The sequence below is a fragment of the Sceloporus undulatus genome, chromosome 1 (genome assembly GCF_019175285.1).
Source record: "Sceloporus undulatus isolate JIND9_A2432 ecotype Alabama chromosome 1, SceUnd_v1.1, whole genome shotgun sequence".
Taxonomy (NCBI): Eukaryota; Metazoa; Chordata; class Lepidosauria; order Squamata; family Phrynosomatidae; genus Sceloporus; species Sceloporus undulatus.
In genome coordinates, this window is record NC_056522.1 from 203,827,457 (window position 1) to 203,846,144 (window position 18,688).

The window sequence follows — 18,688 nt, forward strand, 5'->3', positions numbered from 1 at the left end:
TCAAGAGATTCAACACGGTGTAGTGCCATGGTTCCCAACCTGGGGGTCATGACCCCTTTGGGGATCGAACAACCTTTTCACACGGGTCCCCTGAGACCATTGGAAAACAGTAGCAAAATCACAGCTCTGAAGTAGCAATGCCAATAATTTTATGGTTGGGGGTCACCACAACATGAGGAACTGTATTAAAGGGCCATGGTATTAGGAAGGCTGAGAACCACTGGTGTAGTGGTTTGAGTGCTTGACTGTGGCTCAGCAAACCAGGATCTGAATCTCTGCTCAGCCATGGAGACCTACTGGATGACCTTGGGCAAGTCACATTCTTTCTCCCTTAGAGGAAGGCAATGGTAAAACCCCTCTGAACAATTCATGCCAAGAAAACCCCATGATAGATTCGCTTTAGGGTCACCATAAGTTGGAAAGAACTTGAAGGCACCCAATAACAAGAAGACGTTCTAAATATATGCCAACTGATTTTAGATATACATATCATATGAACCCTTGGTCCAAAATGCTCTGTGACACAAGTTCCTGACCAAATAAGGATATTATGAATTCTAATCTATCGCCTGGTACAAACGAGCCTTTCCAAAGCCCTCGTCGTGTGCTAGGGCTGCCTGTGGGGCAGAGCGCCCACATGCCCCACAACGCTCACACGTGACGAAGGCGTAACAATGGCGGCGCCCTGTATACATGGGTGCTGCCATTGTTACATAAACGCCACGCGGCATCTGCATGGCACTGCGCGGCACTTACATAACAAGTGCGCCAGTGGCACACTTGTTACATTGCCACCACGGCTTGAGAAGAACCTGCTTTTTGCGAGTTCTTTTTCCGCCCACGGGAAGCCGCACAGTTCAGTGGCTGCAGCTTCCCTCCAGCAGAAAAACAAGCACCAGGAGGATGCCCTTTTCTCTACCACGCCAATATTTTCTTCTGTAATTTTATTTCCTGTCTGCAAATCTCCCAATATATGCAGAGAGAGAAAACACATTTCTTAAAATCAATTGATCATTAATTAAACGGGAAGTTTGCTTACAAAAACAGGACCTTAATTGATTTTCAAACTGAGTGATTTGCAATGCAATTTCAGCATTAATATTTCTTCAAAATTAAAGTATTAATTAATTAATTAATTAAGCTAAAGAGCTGATAAATGTAATACTGCCCATCAGCTTGGTTCTCTTGGGTTTTTTAAAAAGGTTTATCTGCTTTTTGTTAATCCCTGAGGTTTAGAGAATTATAAGGTTTAGGTGATAAGACTCAAATAATTTATGTCTTTTTTTTGGTCAAAGGATGGTTTTTATTTCACAAAGCAACTTAAGGAGGATTTTCATACAATAATGCCTGAAAAAATAGCTCACTCCATCCAAATGGGGATTGAAAATATACCTCATTCTATCAAAATGAGGATTAAAGTACTATATATCCAGTCAAGAAACCATGTATGTGTCTCATTATTAATTTCACCATCATCATCTCTGTTTATCTTTATTAATAATGACTATATGATAACAAATTCCAAGTTTAAAGTATGTTAAGCCAACAGTTAGTAACAGCATCTTGTAAGTAGGGTGGTCTTCTTCACATCCAGATGGTCTTTCTGTGTTCTACACTAAACACTACATGTATTCTGAAGCTCCTAAACTTAGGGCTATTACTAGTGTGTGTGAGTGTGTGTGTGTGTGTGTGTGTATGTGCACATGCCTTTAAACCTCCTGTCTACATATGGTAACTCCCTGAATTTCATAGGGTTTTCTCAGGCAAAAAATACTCAGAGGTGATTTTGCCAGTTTCTTTTTCTGAAATATAGCCTACAGCAGTTGATATCTGTTTCTGGTCTCCCATCCATGTACTAACCAGAGCTGACCCTGTTTAGCTTCTAGACAGGTTCTGATCTTGGTATTTAGGCTGAGTTACTATTATTAGTATTCACACAGAAATCAGCAACCTAAAGAAATCTAAAGGAAGGGGGAGGGTAGGTAAATGAAGTTACTGCTGGGTTGAATGAGAAATGAGCTTTTCAAAAATGCATGTAGCTATTTCCTTCCATCCAAATCACAAAACAAGGGTAATGCCAGGGGGGATGAGTACAATCAAGGATGGGAGTTTTGTTTGTTTGTTTGTTTGTTTGGTAAGGCTTTGGATTTATTACTGTAACATAAATTCAATACAAATTAAAAATTAATTGAATTGTTTGAAATATCTCCATTCTAACTTGGGAGTTTTCTCCCCCAAAACCTGGAAAACCCCAATTTTAAAGGACTAAAAATGCCCAGTCAACTGGGCCAGCTGAAGTATTAAATTTCTCCTTTGTCATAGGCCTTTGGGAAAGTAAAAGTGTAGCAGTGATGATGAAGCAGGAAACTGCAAGAAGACTGGCACTGGCAGGAGTGTCATCCCACCCTGCAGGCTCCAGTTGCCAATGCACCTTGCCACTTCATTCTTCCATTCCTTCCCCCCTTCCCCTCACAGGTCAAGAAGGTGAGAAAGGAAAGGATGTGAGCAGAGATGGCCTTGTGTTATGAGGTGAATGTGTTACCAGCTTGAGCCTAGGGCTAGGCAGCATGGTGGAACTTTGCTTCCAAACAGCCTCGAGAGAATAAAGGGAGTCCCTTTACTCTTGGAGCTCATTGGAAGCCTCCCTCTCTTCACACAGTTGGGCGTGGGAAAGAAAAAGAGGGCTCTTAGCTTGGTACTGGGGCTGAGGTTGAAACATTAACGGTAGAAAAAGTGCAATGACTAATGGGTTGAATATGCATAATCAGAATGCAAATTAATAGTATGCAGAATTATAATAATTTGCATAACATACAAATTAGATACCTGAATGTGGAATATGGCAACCCTAAACATAAACATAATTACAAATAAATCTTGTAGTTCTTTTGAAGCTGACAGAAACAAGTTTGCAACAGAAGCTTTCGTACGCTTATTCTATTTCATCAGGTGTGCTGATACAAAATAACATGGCTATGTCTTAGATAAGTGAATTCTATTTTTAGCATATTATTGATTAACTTAATGTGTTAACCTTTTCTCACTAAATTTCCTGTTTGTATTACTGACAGTTAGCCTATTATCTTATGCTTAAATTTTCCTAATCTAGTATTCAGCTGGCAATTCATTTGCTAGCAGGAAGTAATGCTCTTCCTTAATTTACATACTTAAAAAATTTTGGTACATGTTCCATATTGTTTTCTTCTAAGTAGCGCCTCCGATTTCTCTGGAGTTCTTCTATTCTTTGTTTTTCTGCTGCTGCTGCTTCTAAGTTCCCCTCTTCCAAGAGTCTACAGTGTAAAAAAATCATTTAGTTGATACCAACATTCAAGCAGTAGCATAACAAAAATATCAAGGACGACAACTGGCACTTCAAGAGAGTCTGAAATCACACATTCCAAACAACTCTGTCAGTAAACAAGGCTGTCACCCAGTTAAAGTTATCAATTGATTAATAATTGATCAGTTCAACATTTTTAAGTTAAGCCACTGACCAAATCAGCATAAGTGCACATAAGCAAACCCAACAGTTCTGAACAAACAGCATAATTTGCTTGTTTTTAAAATAAGCAGCAACATGTAAAAGCAAGCATAATTTTAAAAGAAGCATTCCCTCATGTGTGTGTCTAACAATTAAAAGATGCCTCTTCTAAGATGTTGCTTTCTGCAGTGTTTATAATTAAAAATAATATCAAACTAGTTCAGCCTTTTAGTTGATCAAAAGGTTTTCAAGCAATTCATATAATGAATTAACGTATCAAACATGGTAGCTCTGAATATTAACACTCTTATAATCCCTATTCTAAAGCAGCCACAGCCATTGGAAAATCAATATAATTCTTGCCTTTGATCTGGCCGGAACCTTGCATCTGTTCTTGGAAGAAGGTCTTTCAATGCTGGGTCTAACTCATTCAGCTCAATGGCAAACCTCGTAAAGCCATAGTAACGCTCATAATTGGTTGGCATGGAGCCTGCATTAATAGTAAAATAAAGTTAGTAGTTAATCTTTAGGAACAAAAAGAAAATCCTGCATGCAGAAGGAGGTGCCAAAAGAAGATAAGTTCTTGCTACTCCTCATAATGTCTCCAGCTACTGGGAAGGATGACACATACATTTGTCAAACCCTATGAATGCACTGTCCAAGGGAGGCCAGCCCATTAATACAAAGTGATGGGGCCATTCCACTTAACTGACGGGAGAAGGATGGGAGAAGCGTGATGCAATAAGGACGGGAGTGCTCTGCTTTCCCCCATGTGATAATCTCCATAGACTTGAGAAGCTGGAAGAGTGTCTGGGCATTCCAAGAGGTGATTATGGTGGACCACAGGGGGCTTAAAGGGTATAGCTTCTCTCAGGAAATATGATTCTTAATCTTTTTCTTCAGAGGCCAAAAAATTGCTTTCTTTTCCACTGATGCCAGGAGGCAGCAGAGAGGGAACAGAATGGGGAGGGTAAGCAATAGAGAAAACACACACACACACACACACACACACACACACACCTACATCTACATGGAAGGGAGAGAAAGTAGATTAAGTGAAAGTGGTAAAGGAGAAGTTGCTGTTAGGAAAGAAAGCTCAGAGAGAAAGCTCGGTCCTGGGCAAAAGGAAATAAGTCTCTAGTACTAGATAAAAAAACATGATCACATAATTCCCACCTTCCTGGTGTTAAGATGACCTGACCCCACCTTTTCATATGCCTTCTTCTTACCAGACATAGAACAGCTGAATTCTGATATACAGTCAGCCCTCCATATCTGCAGGGGTTCTGCTCCATACTCCCTTCCCCTGTGGATAACAAAAAGTGTGGACCTCAAGTCCCATTGTTCAAAATAGTGGCATATCACCTGCACCGCCATTGGGGTGAATGGGGCAGGACCATCCGCAAATGCTCAAATCTACAGATGGCAGGAACCAACTGTATAATCTAGATTGGGGTAGGAATTGTGAGACTCTCCAGATAAAGGTGGGATTGCAACTAACAGCATCTCTAGCCATGTGAGGAATGCTGAGAGTTGCCATCCAACATTATGTGGAAGGTTTCCCAATCCCCATCCCAATCTAGACTGAAAATGAAAAGAAAGGGTCTTGAGTGGGAAGTGAACAGCCACTCCAGTCTACCACTTTTGATACAGTGACAGCACAAATTCAATCAGTTCTACTCATCTCCATTAAATTTAATCATCAGACTAATGTGGTTTTACCTGGCCTCCATATACATTTTGCTGAAGGTCCAACTCCACAATATAGTCCTTCGTGCCACTTTCCAAAGAGGCGATGCACCACCTTTCCTTCTTGATCCATGATGACACCTTGAACTTCATTTACATTAGAATTCCAGTAATTCACCTGGAAACATATCAAAAAACATTTTCATATGTTTTTAATTGTCATATTTTATATTTTACTGTTGTTAACCGCCCGGATTGGTTTGCCAGAGGGCGGTATACAAATAAATATTATTATTATTATTTATTCTATATATGCTTCTATTTGTTAATTCTATAACAAATTATCCTAAATGCTCAGATTATCAGTCCACTCAACAAGGGTGGCACTATGGGAGGAGCAAAATGAAGACAACAAATTTTTCCTTCTGTGCCCAAATATCTAGCATTACAGTAACTTAAAACTTCAGCTGAACATTTAGAAATACAGTATGCAAAGGGGTCTTGTAGCACCATTGAGACTGTGTAAAAGAAGTTCTAAGTAAACTTTCTTAGACTTGATCTATTTCTTCAGTTGAAAAGGGGGGGGGACTATTTTCTGCACAGAAATGTTGTTTTCTGTGCAAACCACATGTAAATTTTGCTTATAGTAATTTCCGTATTACAGGATGTTCTGTTCAGGAAATAGCTTTTGCTGTACAGAAAATAATATTTATGCACAGAAATATAATTTTTCTGCATAGAAAATCCTGCGTAGAAAATGCTGTTTTCTGTGCAACACAACAAAATGAGAATTTTGCACAGAATAAGTGCCAGACTGCAAAGATTCTCATCAGTCCAGGATTCCTATCATCAAAGATTCTTGACACTTGAAAACATGTTTTTCAACCATTTTTTTTTAAAAAAAAATTACATCCTAAGAATTGTATACAGTAGAAGACTTGCAGATTTGCTGCCTAGATAGCATTGCACAACCATTCACTGTCTACAGCATATAAAACATAGTTTTTGTCACTGCACCCTGCACAAAAACTGCAAGCAAGAGAAAGAAGGAAAGATTCATTTCTCACATTGAAGCACTGGCTTTTACTAAAATCCCAGCCAGCTAATGAAGTTGCCAGTGGTCGTATGTACTCCAGAAAGGATACTGTTTGAGCCTGTACTGTAGTTGGAAGAATACCTGTGTTCACAATGAGGATCGTAGAAAAAGTTACCTTCATAAAAGTGAGTTTACATATACAAACACTGCTTTTTGTGTTTCTGATGGTTATTTCTCCATAATGCTCTATCCACCTCCTTCCACTAAGGATGTTGTGTATACAAGTAGTGACTTTGTTCCAGACATAGCAATCACCATACCTAGAAGGAACATTAAGTGGAATTATTATCTTCACTGGTACCTTTTCAGATCACTGCCTACATGCATGAAAATTAACACTACCTTTGCAAACATGAAAAGTATGGTTCCTCTGCCGATCATTTATTTAAAAGATTTATTATTCACCTTTCCACCACTTTTTCGGGCCTCAAAAACTGCTTACAACAACTTCACCACAAACAGTATAATAAAACAATACAAAAAAATTGAACAAGAGCAACAGTATATAACAGTCAGCAACCATAAACACCACCCCACTGGTTTCTAAAGCCCTGAATGAATAAAAGGTTTAACCCAGAAACGTAGATGTCTGACACATACATCTGAGGGCATTCCATATGTTGAATACTAATACCAAGAAGCCCTGTCTATGGTATCTAACAATCCACTACACTGCTGAAGATGAGTGACGTTGCAGCTGATCTCCCATAGAAAGAAACTGTTTGAGAGGTATAAATTGGAATAGACTGTACTTTAGACAACCTGAACCTCAATCATTTAGGGTCAGTTCTTACCCTCTCTCTGGTGTTTGATATGGATGAAATTTGTTCTACTATGGAATTGTAAAGAAACTGTGATGCTCTGCAGAAGATCTATTCTAAATTGTAAACTACTACACTAAAAGGATCGTTCTACATCAGTCCTTCCATCAGTCTTATAACAAACCTATTTTGTATTCCTCACAATCCTGTGAGATTGGCAAGAGACAGCTGAGAAATAGTGAGTTGTCCAAACTGACAAACAGTGAGATTTGCAGCTGACCAGAGATTTGAACATTTTTAGAAGTTCGTAATTCTATTTTATTCCACCACTCCATTGGTTCTGGATGAACTAAGTTGAATAGCAAACCTAAATTCTAGAATCAGATTATTAGTCCCAAAGAAACTTCAAAGTGAACACCATATAGAATGGTGAGGTTAAACTGTTTTGCTAGTTTCCCTGGGCTGAGACAAGGGCCAACCACATTCCCAGCACTCTAAGTACTTCAATAATAATAAATAATAAATTTTATTTTTACCCCGCCTTTCCAAAATATGATCAAGGCGGCTTACAAAATTTTAAAAACATTACAAACAGGATAAAAATTCAATATAAAAAGTTAAGAACAAGTCAATGTACAATCTCTCCCCGAATTAGATGCTTCTTATCCTTATCCTTTTAAGAGAAACACTTTAAGGAAATGCTAACTTTTACCAAAATAGGCACTCACAGGACTATTCAAAAACAAATCAAATGTAACTGCAGCACCCGTGAGAACCTCTGGCTTTTTTGAGATCCCATGTCCCTTACCATTACCTGCAATTTGCTTCTATGCTACAGTACACGATTTCTGGCTTCAGGTTCTGGTACATCCCTCTTCTCAAGCCTGGTGCTTTCCAAAGTTGGCTTGGAGAATCCAGTCCACTACATCTCGGGAAGCACCAGGTTGGAGATGATTGTGTTACTTTTTTCATCAGTGTAAACATGAAACTGGGAATACCTGAGACTTCAGAACAAGAGAAAGGATGCAAAATAAAGAATAAATGAGCTACTTACCTGGGAAGTGTCACATTCAAGGTTCCAATTGGCAGTATTTCCATTGATTTGCCCCAGAATTTGTTTTTCCACCTGATATCTGAACAGCAGAACAGAGATTTAGAAACCTGTTCTACATATTATGGTAGTTCTCTAATATGCAGTGAACTATGTCTCCCTAGCATAACCAATGATCTAACTCAGTCCTGCTCTGAACGAAAAGTATTACACTATTCTGAAGGCAGAAAATTTAAAACTCTCCCTTTTCATGTTGTCAAGCATGAAAGACCTAAATACAGTAGATTTCATAGTTATATTTAGGTAAGTTTTTTAAAAAAAAAATAAAAAATAAAAACCAATACATTGAATTATAATATAAGGCTTTGTTTCCTTTTAATTAAATTTGATCTGTAGGCTTGTGAATTAAAATGTATACCTTGCCAAAACACAAAATTCTTTGATTCACAGTGACAGGCAGAAATGGGTGGGTGGTGGCTAACCTGAAAAAAAAAATTACGGTGGCGAGGAATTGTTCAAAAAAATACAGAATACTTTCATTTTTTATCATCACTGCAACAGATACTTTACATAAGAAAATATATATGCAGCTGTGCAAAGTATATGAATATAAAGCTACAGTATTTCTGCAAAATTGGATTTAGCTACATTTTTTCTAATGCTATAAAATGTTTTTAAATTTTTTATTTTAAAATGTAAATATTTACAATCTTATCAGCAAACATTTCAAAGTCAAGATGAAATGCCTCAACTAAAAGAGGAAACCACAGAAATCACAACTGCATTTTAAGGCAAATTTTGAGACAGATTTTACCTGCTCTGAGAAAAAACGAAATCCTTTGTCTTCCCTAATAGACTCATAAGTCTCACCAAGCACAGGATTAAAAGGTTTGCTTCCAGCTCTGTAATAAGTGGAGGCATATCCTGAAGTTGCAAAAGCAGCGATAAGGACCTAATTAAAACAGCAACAACATTAAAGGAAAGAACTGAAAAACAAAATCTGAATGATTCTTGATTGAGAAAGGTAAGGACTGTACGTGCAAACACACTAGTTTTTTTTCCAGATAGCAAGATGTGCCTTTGCCCTTAGTGGTTACTGTTGCTGGTATTGTTGTAATGTTGTTGATATTGTTGTAATATTTATTTCAATCCCACCTTTTTCCCCCAGCGGGGGACTCAAAATAGGTTACAACAAATTAAAAAACACATTGTTAAAAATTCACAAGACACAAAAGTTAAAACGGGATCAAACAGTCAAAAAATTAAAGCATATATCATTTAGTATGAGCACACAGACACATGTGGCATGCAAGCATCCACACACATATACTATCTGCATAACCATTGTTCTTGTTCCAAGGGAGGCATAAGCATAAGTTTTGCCGCTGTAGGGAAACCAGGAATGCCAAGAATATAATGGGAGACATGTTCAGCAATATTCTGTAAACTGGGGGGAACACCTCTCTCAACCTCCACTGTGGGATGAGGTGCCCCCTCCTGCCCCAGCCACAGGTCTCCTCTGGATACAGTAGCACAGTAGCAATAGTTATATATCAGGAGAAACTGCGGGATAAACTAACATATGCAAATTGCTGTAATTTTCAGACTTGTGTACTTCTCCCAACCACAGACTATGAGAGCTTTTCTTTTGGTTTGAATTAGCAGTGCCAGGTTTTCAAAACAGCAAGGAACAATTGAAACTCATCACATGCAGGATAAACAATCAGGAAGTAGCAATTAACAGGTTTGTGTTCAGTATCAATACCAAATAAAAGTACTGATTTCAACTAACTTAGCCACGTGTTTTCCCACATTGTCAACATCCATAAATTACATGATGCACACTTTTCTGTTGTTATGAAAGGCCCATGCGCTAAGGGACTTTGAGATATCTTGTTTATTCTATATAAAAGGAAAAGCTTTCTAACCCTCAAATAGGGGAAATTCCTTATAATAAGGAACACCAACCTGCTCTATAAGGGACAATTTTCTAATCCTCAAATAAGGAGCATCTCTTACAATAAGAATAGCAATAGCAAGTATATTTCTATGCCACTTATCAGTGCACTTAAGCATTCCCTAAGTGGTTTACAATGTATAAGCTAAGGTGGGTACTCATTTTAGCGATTTATGGAAGGATGCAACCCTGCAGCCCTGTCTGGGATCGAATTCATAACCTTGTGGCTGTGAATGGCTGCAGTACTGACATTTAACTGCTATACCACCAGGGCTCCTTAGAAACTCCTGGCAACCTGTCAGAATTAACAATGGTTTCCAGTTTCTTCCAAAGTGGATGCTGAGTTTTGACATGCATCATAGTCAGTTTCAAAATAAGCCAATTTACACTATGGATTATGAAGCTGGTTTGTTTAAATGGATTTTAGTTAGTGATTGGAAACCTGAAGGCGCACATTGCCTAAATTCAAAAGGATGCTTCTGAAGGTAATTGGTTAAGAAATGCAGCAAGAGTGATCTCCCTCTTTCCCGGCAGTCATGGGGGAATAGGAAATGGTGGAGCATACACTCCTGTGGCTTTCTATAGTCTGCACATGTTATGGTAAGTACATCTGGTCTCAGGATGGAGAAATTGTTTGTACTGTTTTTGTCTTAGGATCAGACCAACCCATAAAGTTGAAGAAAGAAGAAACCATCTGGAGGCCCTTTGATGAGGAAAGATACTTGGTCCTCTTGTCACAAAAGGGTCTACAGAAGGAAATGGAACCATGTGGCCCTTTAGACACTAGAGGACTCCAATTTCTAGGATTTCTAAGCACCAGCTGTGCTGGCCAGGGCAGATGAACTTCAGTCCAACAACATCTGGAGAGTTGCATGATTTCAACCCCTGGTCTTCAGGGAGCTACACTGTTCTTAACTTCTCCATACAAGTTAATACCCTCGATGGAAGCCTGAGAACTTTTGTTTTCATTTTATTGGGCATCTTCTGAGGTGCTAACAAAAACCAAAAATCAGTTTTCAGAGACACAGCCATGTTAGTCTGGAATATCAATATGCAAAGGGATTTTGTAGCATCTTTGTGACTAACAGAGTGAACAACGTTGTAACATAAGCTTTCACAGACTTGGACTACTTCCTCAGATGTTCACTCCATGCATCTGAGCAAGCAGATCAAGTCTACAAAAGCTTATGTGACAACTTCATTTGCTAGGTTAGCCTCAAAGGTGCTACAAGATTCCTTTGCACAACAAGAATCAGCTTGTTAGTGACGGTAGTGCAACAACAATAACAACAAAATCAGCAGATGTGTTCTGCACAGTTAGAGGAAGAAAAGAGCACTTCTCTCTCTCTACAGATTTATCCACTTTAAAGCCCTTTGAGATTTATCTCACACTGTGTCTCAGTATATTTCCCAGCCCCAGTACCTGGAACACTGCTCTTATACAAATAAAATGAACATAGTCTAGCAAGAATTCCCCTGTAAACCACCTGCAAATGAAAGCAGGTGGCATTCTAAACTGGGCTTGCAAAGTGAAATTCCCTAGTGACTCACTTCTTTTCAGAATGTAGCAAGTCATTTCTTCTGGTAGATGCACAAGGGCCCAAAACAGATTTGACTACAATCTATGAAACATTTTTAACTGCATATATACAAGCAAATAATCATTTTAGAAGCCTTGATATTTTAAATACATACTTTACTGTGCTGACAGCTCCAGGGCCTATCTGCTACATGTTGCTGACATTATATGCCCTTTCCTGCATTATTTAGGAGGGTGAGAGCCACTAAAACATCTCTCTTTCCTGGTGGCTCCCATACTGGTTAGAAAACAGTACCTTCAAAAGTAACTTTTCAAGTTTGGGAAATTCCAAGTTATGTAGAAAGAACTCATTTTGTAGCTAAGAGGTGGGGATTTTTTTCCCCTTGAGAGCCAGACGATCATCCAGAAAACCTCTTGCAGACTAAGCTCAGCTTTCCATACATCACCGAGACAAATGTGCACTCCATCCATGTCATACAAGAGTGCATACACACTCTTCCTCACACACACACACACACATGCACTCATAGGGATCAATGTATCCATCCCCCCGCTGCTCAGAGTTCAGAAAGGTAAAATTTCTCATTTTGGTTTGGAAAGTGGGATTTCTTCATTTAAGGTGGTCAGGCTGATGGGAAATCCCTGTGAGCCCGTATCAGGCCTGTGGTGTAGCTCTTTTTTATGCCTTTTTGGAAAGCAGGGCAATTAAAGTGTAGAGAGGACTCATATTCCTGGATCCTCCAATATATTCCAGGGATTTTGACATAGCCACCACCCTTTGTGAAGGAAGGAGCTAAAATATTGTCCACGGCATAAAAGCCATGTGAATGTTGGTCCAAAGAATGACTTGAGACCAATGTTTACTTTCTTATATGTACAGTACTGCATGGAATTCCTGTAACGACAGAAGAATCACTTGCAATATCATACAACTCCCTTCCTCTAAGGTTATATCATTCCTTTAAGTATCAGTCTGATGTAAAGACATTATAATCAGAAACAGTAACAAGATTACATGCATATTTTTATCATTTCAGAATGCAGTTTCACTTCTATCACAAGCATGCCCTACATAGGTGAGTCTAAGAAATAAGTGTGTCTAAGAAAAATAAACAAATATAATCTATCTTGGAGCCCAGAAAAAGAAAAGGTTCTTTATGGAACATGTGTCCCCTCACGTTTCTCACCATACGTTCGTAGGGGTCATCAGATTCAGCAGCCTTGTCCAAAAGCTCACTGTATTCTAGTTCCTCACAAAGGTGTTGCAAGGTATTCAGAGGCTCGTTTAGCTCTACTGGCATAGATACTTTGGAGAGATCCTTCCCAATATTATTTCTCAAAATGTTCCACAAATTGATATTACTAGTGTCAGGACAGGGGCTTGGGAGACATGTCCTTCGTCCATTTCTGAAAGCACCTCCTGTAAGTTCACCATTAAGAACTGGAAGAGAAAGAATACAGCATGACAGCAAAATCCTTCCACTGATATATTTATACATATTCATACATATGTATGAAAATACACGCACAGGCCTACACACGTACCACCTAATTTTGAATTAGATCAGGAGTGAGTAACCTGTGACCTAGATGTTGCTGGATTGCAATTCCTATAATCTCTTACAATTGGTCATGCCAATGGGGGCTGATGAAAGTTACTGCCCAGCCACATCTGGAGGACAACAGGTTCTCCATGCTTGAAATAGACCAATCTTCTATCGGTGAGACACAAAGCCCATAAGGAAATGGACAACTATGGTCCATTGTGCCCATCTAATTTCTCTGTGGGATTACTTTAAAATACTTGTGCTTATTTTTAACCTTGACTGAATATGATCTAGGATGTTTGGAACTTTGTAACTTCTCCTAAGCAACACCTGAAGGAAGATGTCTTTATGGAAAAGATACCCTTTTGCTTACTTAGAATAAAAGCTTTCCTTTAGAGGTCTTGCTTTCCTTACACTCTCTTTGTGTCCGTTGGTAGATGCCTCTGCACACATGTGAAAATAGGATTCATATCTCTCACAGAAGGGGAAGGGCAGTCTCTGCAGAGCCCCAGGTAGAGAAAGCACAAGTTAAGCCTTCAGTAATTTCCCACTGAGTTACTGAGTCACATGGGCAAAATCATTGGATGGTGGCAGATCTTCAAGGGTTCCTTCTGCTACTCAGGAGCAGGGCCAATACGGGGGGGAAATTAATTAAAATGAGAAGTCTTTTTCTTCAGCTAAAAAGCAATACAGTATAACCTGAATTAGTAAAAATGTCCCTCAGAGGGATGGAGATTGTGCCTAAGTGAAGTTTTTTAAAATTTATACCTCTAGTTGCTGCCATTAATATAAATAATAAACAGTTCAATTGGACAGTTATATTGTTATATTAAAATCCTTTTTTAAAAAAATCTTACATACTTTGCCGAGAAATATTATCTGCAACACTGGTGTTGTCTTCAGATATGTTGTCACTCACATCACTTATGTATGATTCATCATCAGAAGCCTAAAGAAGAAAGTGACGAGATTAAATAAAAATAATGGTAAATAATAATGGTAGCAGGAGCAACAGCGGAAACAAATGTTCCCATAAATTCAAGTCCCTTGTGATACATGTTCGCAATACATCTCCAGCTTCAATCCCTCCTGTAAATCTCTTGCAACCATTCTGCATATTCAGTTAAACTACTACAAAGGTTATGCTTCAACCTGTACTCTCACAGCATGTCAGAGAACACAACTCTGGAAAACCCCAGCATGGCCCAAATCGCCACATTTGCTGGAGTTAGGGGTGCAGGACCCCCATGAAAGTTTTAAAAAAGCCAACTATATTTTTTACCTGAGAGAACACCTCTCTAGGAATCTCTAGGTCCTCCAGGAGCATGGAATCACACGAGGATCTACAAATGCCTAGAGTAGTGTTTTTTCTAGGAATCTCTAGATTCTTCAGCATGACTTCTTGATCAGCCTTCAGCAGAATCATACTGGAGGACCTAGAGGTTCCTCATGAGAATATATTAATCAAATCTGTGAACTCACAAAAGTTAGTCGCAAATGTGAAGGGCTCACTCTGTTTTTTTAGCTGATACTGCACACACACACCTCACACATTTTCTCATTCCACCCCTACTCATAAAGTGCAAACTATATTAAAATTGCCTGCAGTACACAGATAGAGAAAGTGTGGCCCACTCCACATACGGTCCAGAATTCCCCTTTTCCAGGTCCCAAGTCCACCCGCAACCTGTCAAAGCTCTCAAAGCTCTACTGATTGATTGGATAGTTGATTGATTGCTGGGCAAAAATCACCCTAAAAGTGGTACACATGACTCCTCCAAGTACCCCTCCATCAGCTAAAAATTGCCCCCAAATCCTGGAAGTATAAAACTGAGACCTCTGATCATGTCTGGACATAGACATGTGGGCATACACTTCTGCAACTCTATGATTCTATGATTTTTAGCTGATTTTTTGGAAGTGCAGCTTGTCATAGAGGCATAATGGTGAAAGCTAGCCTATGGCTCAAGCAAGCATGTGGGCATGTGCTGTGGCTCCACACAGTCAAAAGGCCACAAGGCAGAACTAAAGTCACCCAACATTACCTTCTGATATCAGTACAATACAGTATAACCATTGTTAATACTATTCCTATTTAAGCTCAATTTGGGCCTCAATACACACACATAGAACAACTGAAGGTGTCTAATGTCACTGGAGAACTCAGCAGAATGAAAAGAGTGATACTTACACAAACCAATCTTGGCATATGTAATCTAGTATAGTATCAAAATAGTTGCTGTTCCTAAACCAGGTTTGGACCAGAATAAATCTAGGTACTGTATATACACGTCTACAAGTTTAAAATTTATGCCCAAAAATTGACCCCAAAATTACAAGTCAACTTATTTACAGGTCACTATGGTAATGTGATAGCTGCTCTTTCAGATTTCCCCATGCCATGTAGAGAGTTTATTTCTTTCTGGAGCCAAGCAGAAAGAGTCTTGGGTGACTGATTGACACTGCTGTTTGTTTAAGAGTCTGCCCGTCTGGCTGAAACAAAAGCTGAAACAATGAAGCAAAAAGGCTCAATAAGAATCTCTCTTGCCATATGCACACATACACACTGAAGGAGCCTCCAAGTTTTACCCTCGACCAATCCACGGGTCATGGCAAAATCCATAATTTCGGTCCCAAAACCTGACGTTGACTTATACATAAGGTAAATTTATAGTTGAGTATATACAGTAAGCAATCCCCTACAAAAGTACCTGGAAGTCTTCAAGAATTCATAATTGCTTTTTTTCTGATCAAGGAGGACATTTAGTTCTTCCTGCCAAAGAATATGCCCATGTTCGATTTTAAGTAGTTTCCAGGCAGCATCCAACCTCAAAAGCTTAGTCTCTATGATGCCATGTTGCTTAACCCTATAGGTATTATACTGGCCAGCAGACCCACAGAATAAAGACTAACCTCATTTTCTGATGAGCTTGCAGACAGAAGCACCTCTTGTGCATCAAAGAATTCAGAGACAGATTCAGACATGGAGAGGCGGCTCTCATGAGAAACTTGCTGGGAGAGTGGGAGGCTGACATGGATCTGCTCGCCTGTCTGTAATAGAAAACACATACACATATGAAATCAAAACAATGCATACAGGGGCTCAGACCTCACACATGTCAGACTGGGATAGCCAGTGGATCTGTCTTCATAAGGGCAGCAGTGACATTCCTCCTAAGGAATTCCACCAGAGCTGAAACCTGACTGAAAACCAGTAGAGCTTCCATTCAACTTGGAGCAGATAAGGGAGGTGTGGAAGGGAGTAGATTCACTGCTCCACCAGCATTACTAGATCCATCAGCCATCTGATGCCAGAGACAATCCAAAATCTTGCTCAGTCAAAATAATTTAGTGTACAGATGCCCTGCTTTATTCTTGCATCCTCTTCTTTTCCCTCCATCTGGGATTCAGAAAAGAAACAGAAAATATTCTGAACCTGTGTATTTAGGCAAACAGGAAGTTTAGAATGAAGGAAAGCCATTTTGCAAGAATACACTAAGAGCATGAACAAAACACACCTTTTCTAGCAGATAACTGGAACTATTTTGTGGCAAGAGGTTATTTCTCTGTTGAAGGGGAAAGTAGCTTTACCAAACAAATATTGTGCTTGATAGGCAAACCATGACTTTGTCCTTTGGGAGCAAAAGCCAGCACTCGGGTGTGAAAAAGATGTGTCCAACTTGTTTATAACTTCCATGAATACAAACAGTCTGGCATTGTTTACACACTCACATACACACAGGATCTCAATGAAATGTTGCAGTGTCTTTACTTCTAGAAGGAGTGCTCTCGTTTGGATTTTTTAGACAGCCTTTCCTGACAAACACAATTTTGACAACCTACCTCTTGCTCTGTTCAACATTTCTTTTCTTTTTCCAGTGATTTAACATTGCTTCATCTATGTTTGGTTTCTTTAGTTTTTTAATCATAGGTATTCTGCAAAGATTTGGGTTCCCCTGAGCATGCTAATGCTGCCTCTTTTGTTCCTCAATGGTCTTGTTTTGATTGCAATCCCATCCGCAATCACTACATGAAGGTGTTTATTAGGAAGAGTGTTTATTTATTTATTTAAAGCATTTTAACCCACTATTCAGCAGAAGATGCTCCCAAACGCACATCCCTGCTACACTACATGCATACTAAAACTGAAGTGCTGTGTTAGCCCCATTACTTTAAAAAAAATAATTCTTTAACTCCTTGGAAAAGTTGTCAATTCTTCTCTTCAGTGCTAAGTACACATTTTTAAACTGTTCAAAGGGTAAGGGCAAAGGATGCAGAAACACTTTTCTGCCTGTGACAAAGTTCATCCTACGCATGATGCACATTTTAAAAAATACCACTATAAGATTGAGACAAGCGTTACTGAATGTAGCAGCATGGAGGCACTTGTGCCAAGTATTCCATGGAAAATAATAAGAGCCTATAGAAGCCTATAAATTCCAAGGACAGTCCAGGTAACCCTGGCTCTATAGCCTTGTAGTAATAACATTTAAATAGCTGTTTCATCCATTTATGCTGGACAATATTTCTTCCCTTGCCCAGCTTCAAATCAAACAGGAAGAAATGTATTTGTTTGTGATCAAGTTTAAAGACTAAAATCAGCAAATACATGGGAATGCCTTTTAAGAGTCTTTTAAGCTTATGCGGTGGTTTCTTTGTCTAATTTGAAAATGGCCTTTCTTGTATGAAGGTGGAAAGGGAAAATAAGCCCTTCACAAGTTTTACTACTGGCTACAGACTAGTTATACAAGACAGTGACATTGATTAAGATATGCTGGTAATAAAACACAGTGAACCAGTATGCTCAGTCCTAACACATGGATTAATACATTTTCCTTCCACCTTTCAAAATTGAGAGCTGAATAAATGGACACTTCTCACAATGGAGGGACATAAAAAGTAGAGTCCCTTGGGGATCTGTACTGTTTTATTCATAGTGTAAGGGATGAGGAGTGAGGTGTCCATGTTTGCGAATAAGACCAAATTATTCCAGATGGTGAAAAGCAAAATGGATTGAGAAGAACTCCAAAAGGATGAATAGGCACTGAAAAGACAAATTTATGAAGCACAATGCTGCACACTAAGGCAAGCAACCTTACACATACACTGATGGTGTCCAAGTTGCTGACCATGACTAATGAGGAAACAGATCAAGGGGTTATAGTGGTTCATTCAATGAGAATGTTGAACAAGCTCATGGCTGCTTTGAAAACATTAAATATCATGGCATGGTTCATGAGGAAAGAGACTGAAAATGATACATCATAATGTTTTTATATAGTGTAACTGCATACAAAATACTGTCTCTGATTCTGACTGCCACTTGCAAGAAGGATTTTGTAGAGAAGGTGCAGAGAAGGCCACTCCAAACTATTAAGGGATGAAGCAATTGTCATTTGAGAAAAGGGTTTGAGTGTTTCCAGTTCAGAAAAGGGCAAGTGGGGGGGGGCCTTGACAGACATTTAGAAAATTGGCCATGGAATGGGGAAAATACTGTAGGTAGAAATTTTTCTCCCCTCATAGTACTAAAATCCAAGGTCACCCAACAAACCTGAGTGGCAAGAGA

At 39.0% G+C, this 18,688-nt stretch overlaps 1 protein-coding gene across 6 annotated transcripts in view; it reads right to left on the reverse strand.

Moving 5' to 3' along the window:
- The window catches only part of OSBPL6 (oxysterol binding protein like 6), an 85,780-nt gene that overhangs the window by 6,919 nt on the left and 60,173 nt on the right, over positions 1 to 18,688 (reverse strand). For all 6 annotated transcript variants that reach the window (XM_042476651.1, XM_042476641.1, XM_042476617.1 and 3 more), the window contains 10 exons: positions 16,036 to 16,173; positions 13,984 to 14,071; positions 12,763 to 13,016; positions 8,893 to 9,030; positions 8,497 to 8,560; positions 8,082 to 8,160; positions 6,382 to 6,526; positions 5,204 to 5,348; positions 3,845 to 3,971; positions 3,168 to 3,290 (listed from right to left, as the gene is read on the reverse strand). In XM_042476651.1, the coding sequence (XP_042332585.1) occupies positions 3,168 to 3,290; positions 3,845 to 3,971; positions 5,204 to 5,348; positions 6,382 to 6,526; positions 8,082 to 8,160; positions 8,497 to 8,560; positions 8,893 to 9,030; positions 12,763 to 13,016; positions 13,984 to 14,071; positions 16,036 to 16,173 (1,301 nt within the window). The remainder of the gene's footprint in view (positions 1 to 3,167; positions 3,291 to 3,844; positions 3,972 to 5,203; positions 5,349 to 6,381; positions 6,527 to 8,081; positions 8,161 to 8,496; positions 8,561 to 8,892; positions 9,031 to 12,762; positions 13,017 to 13,983; positions 14,072 to 16,035; positions 16,174 to 18,688) is intronic.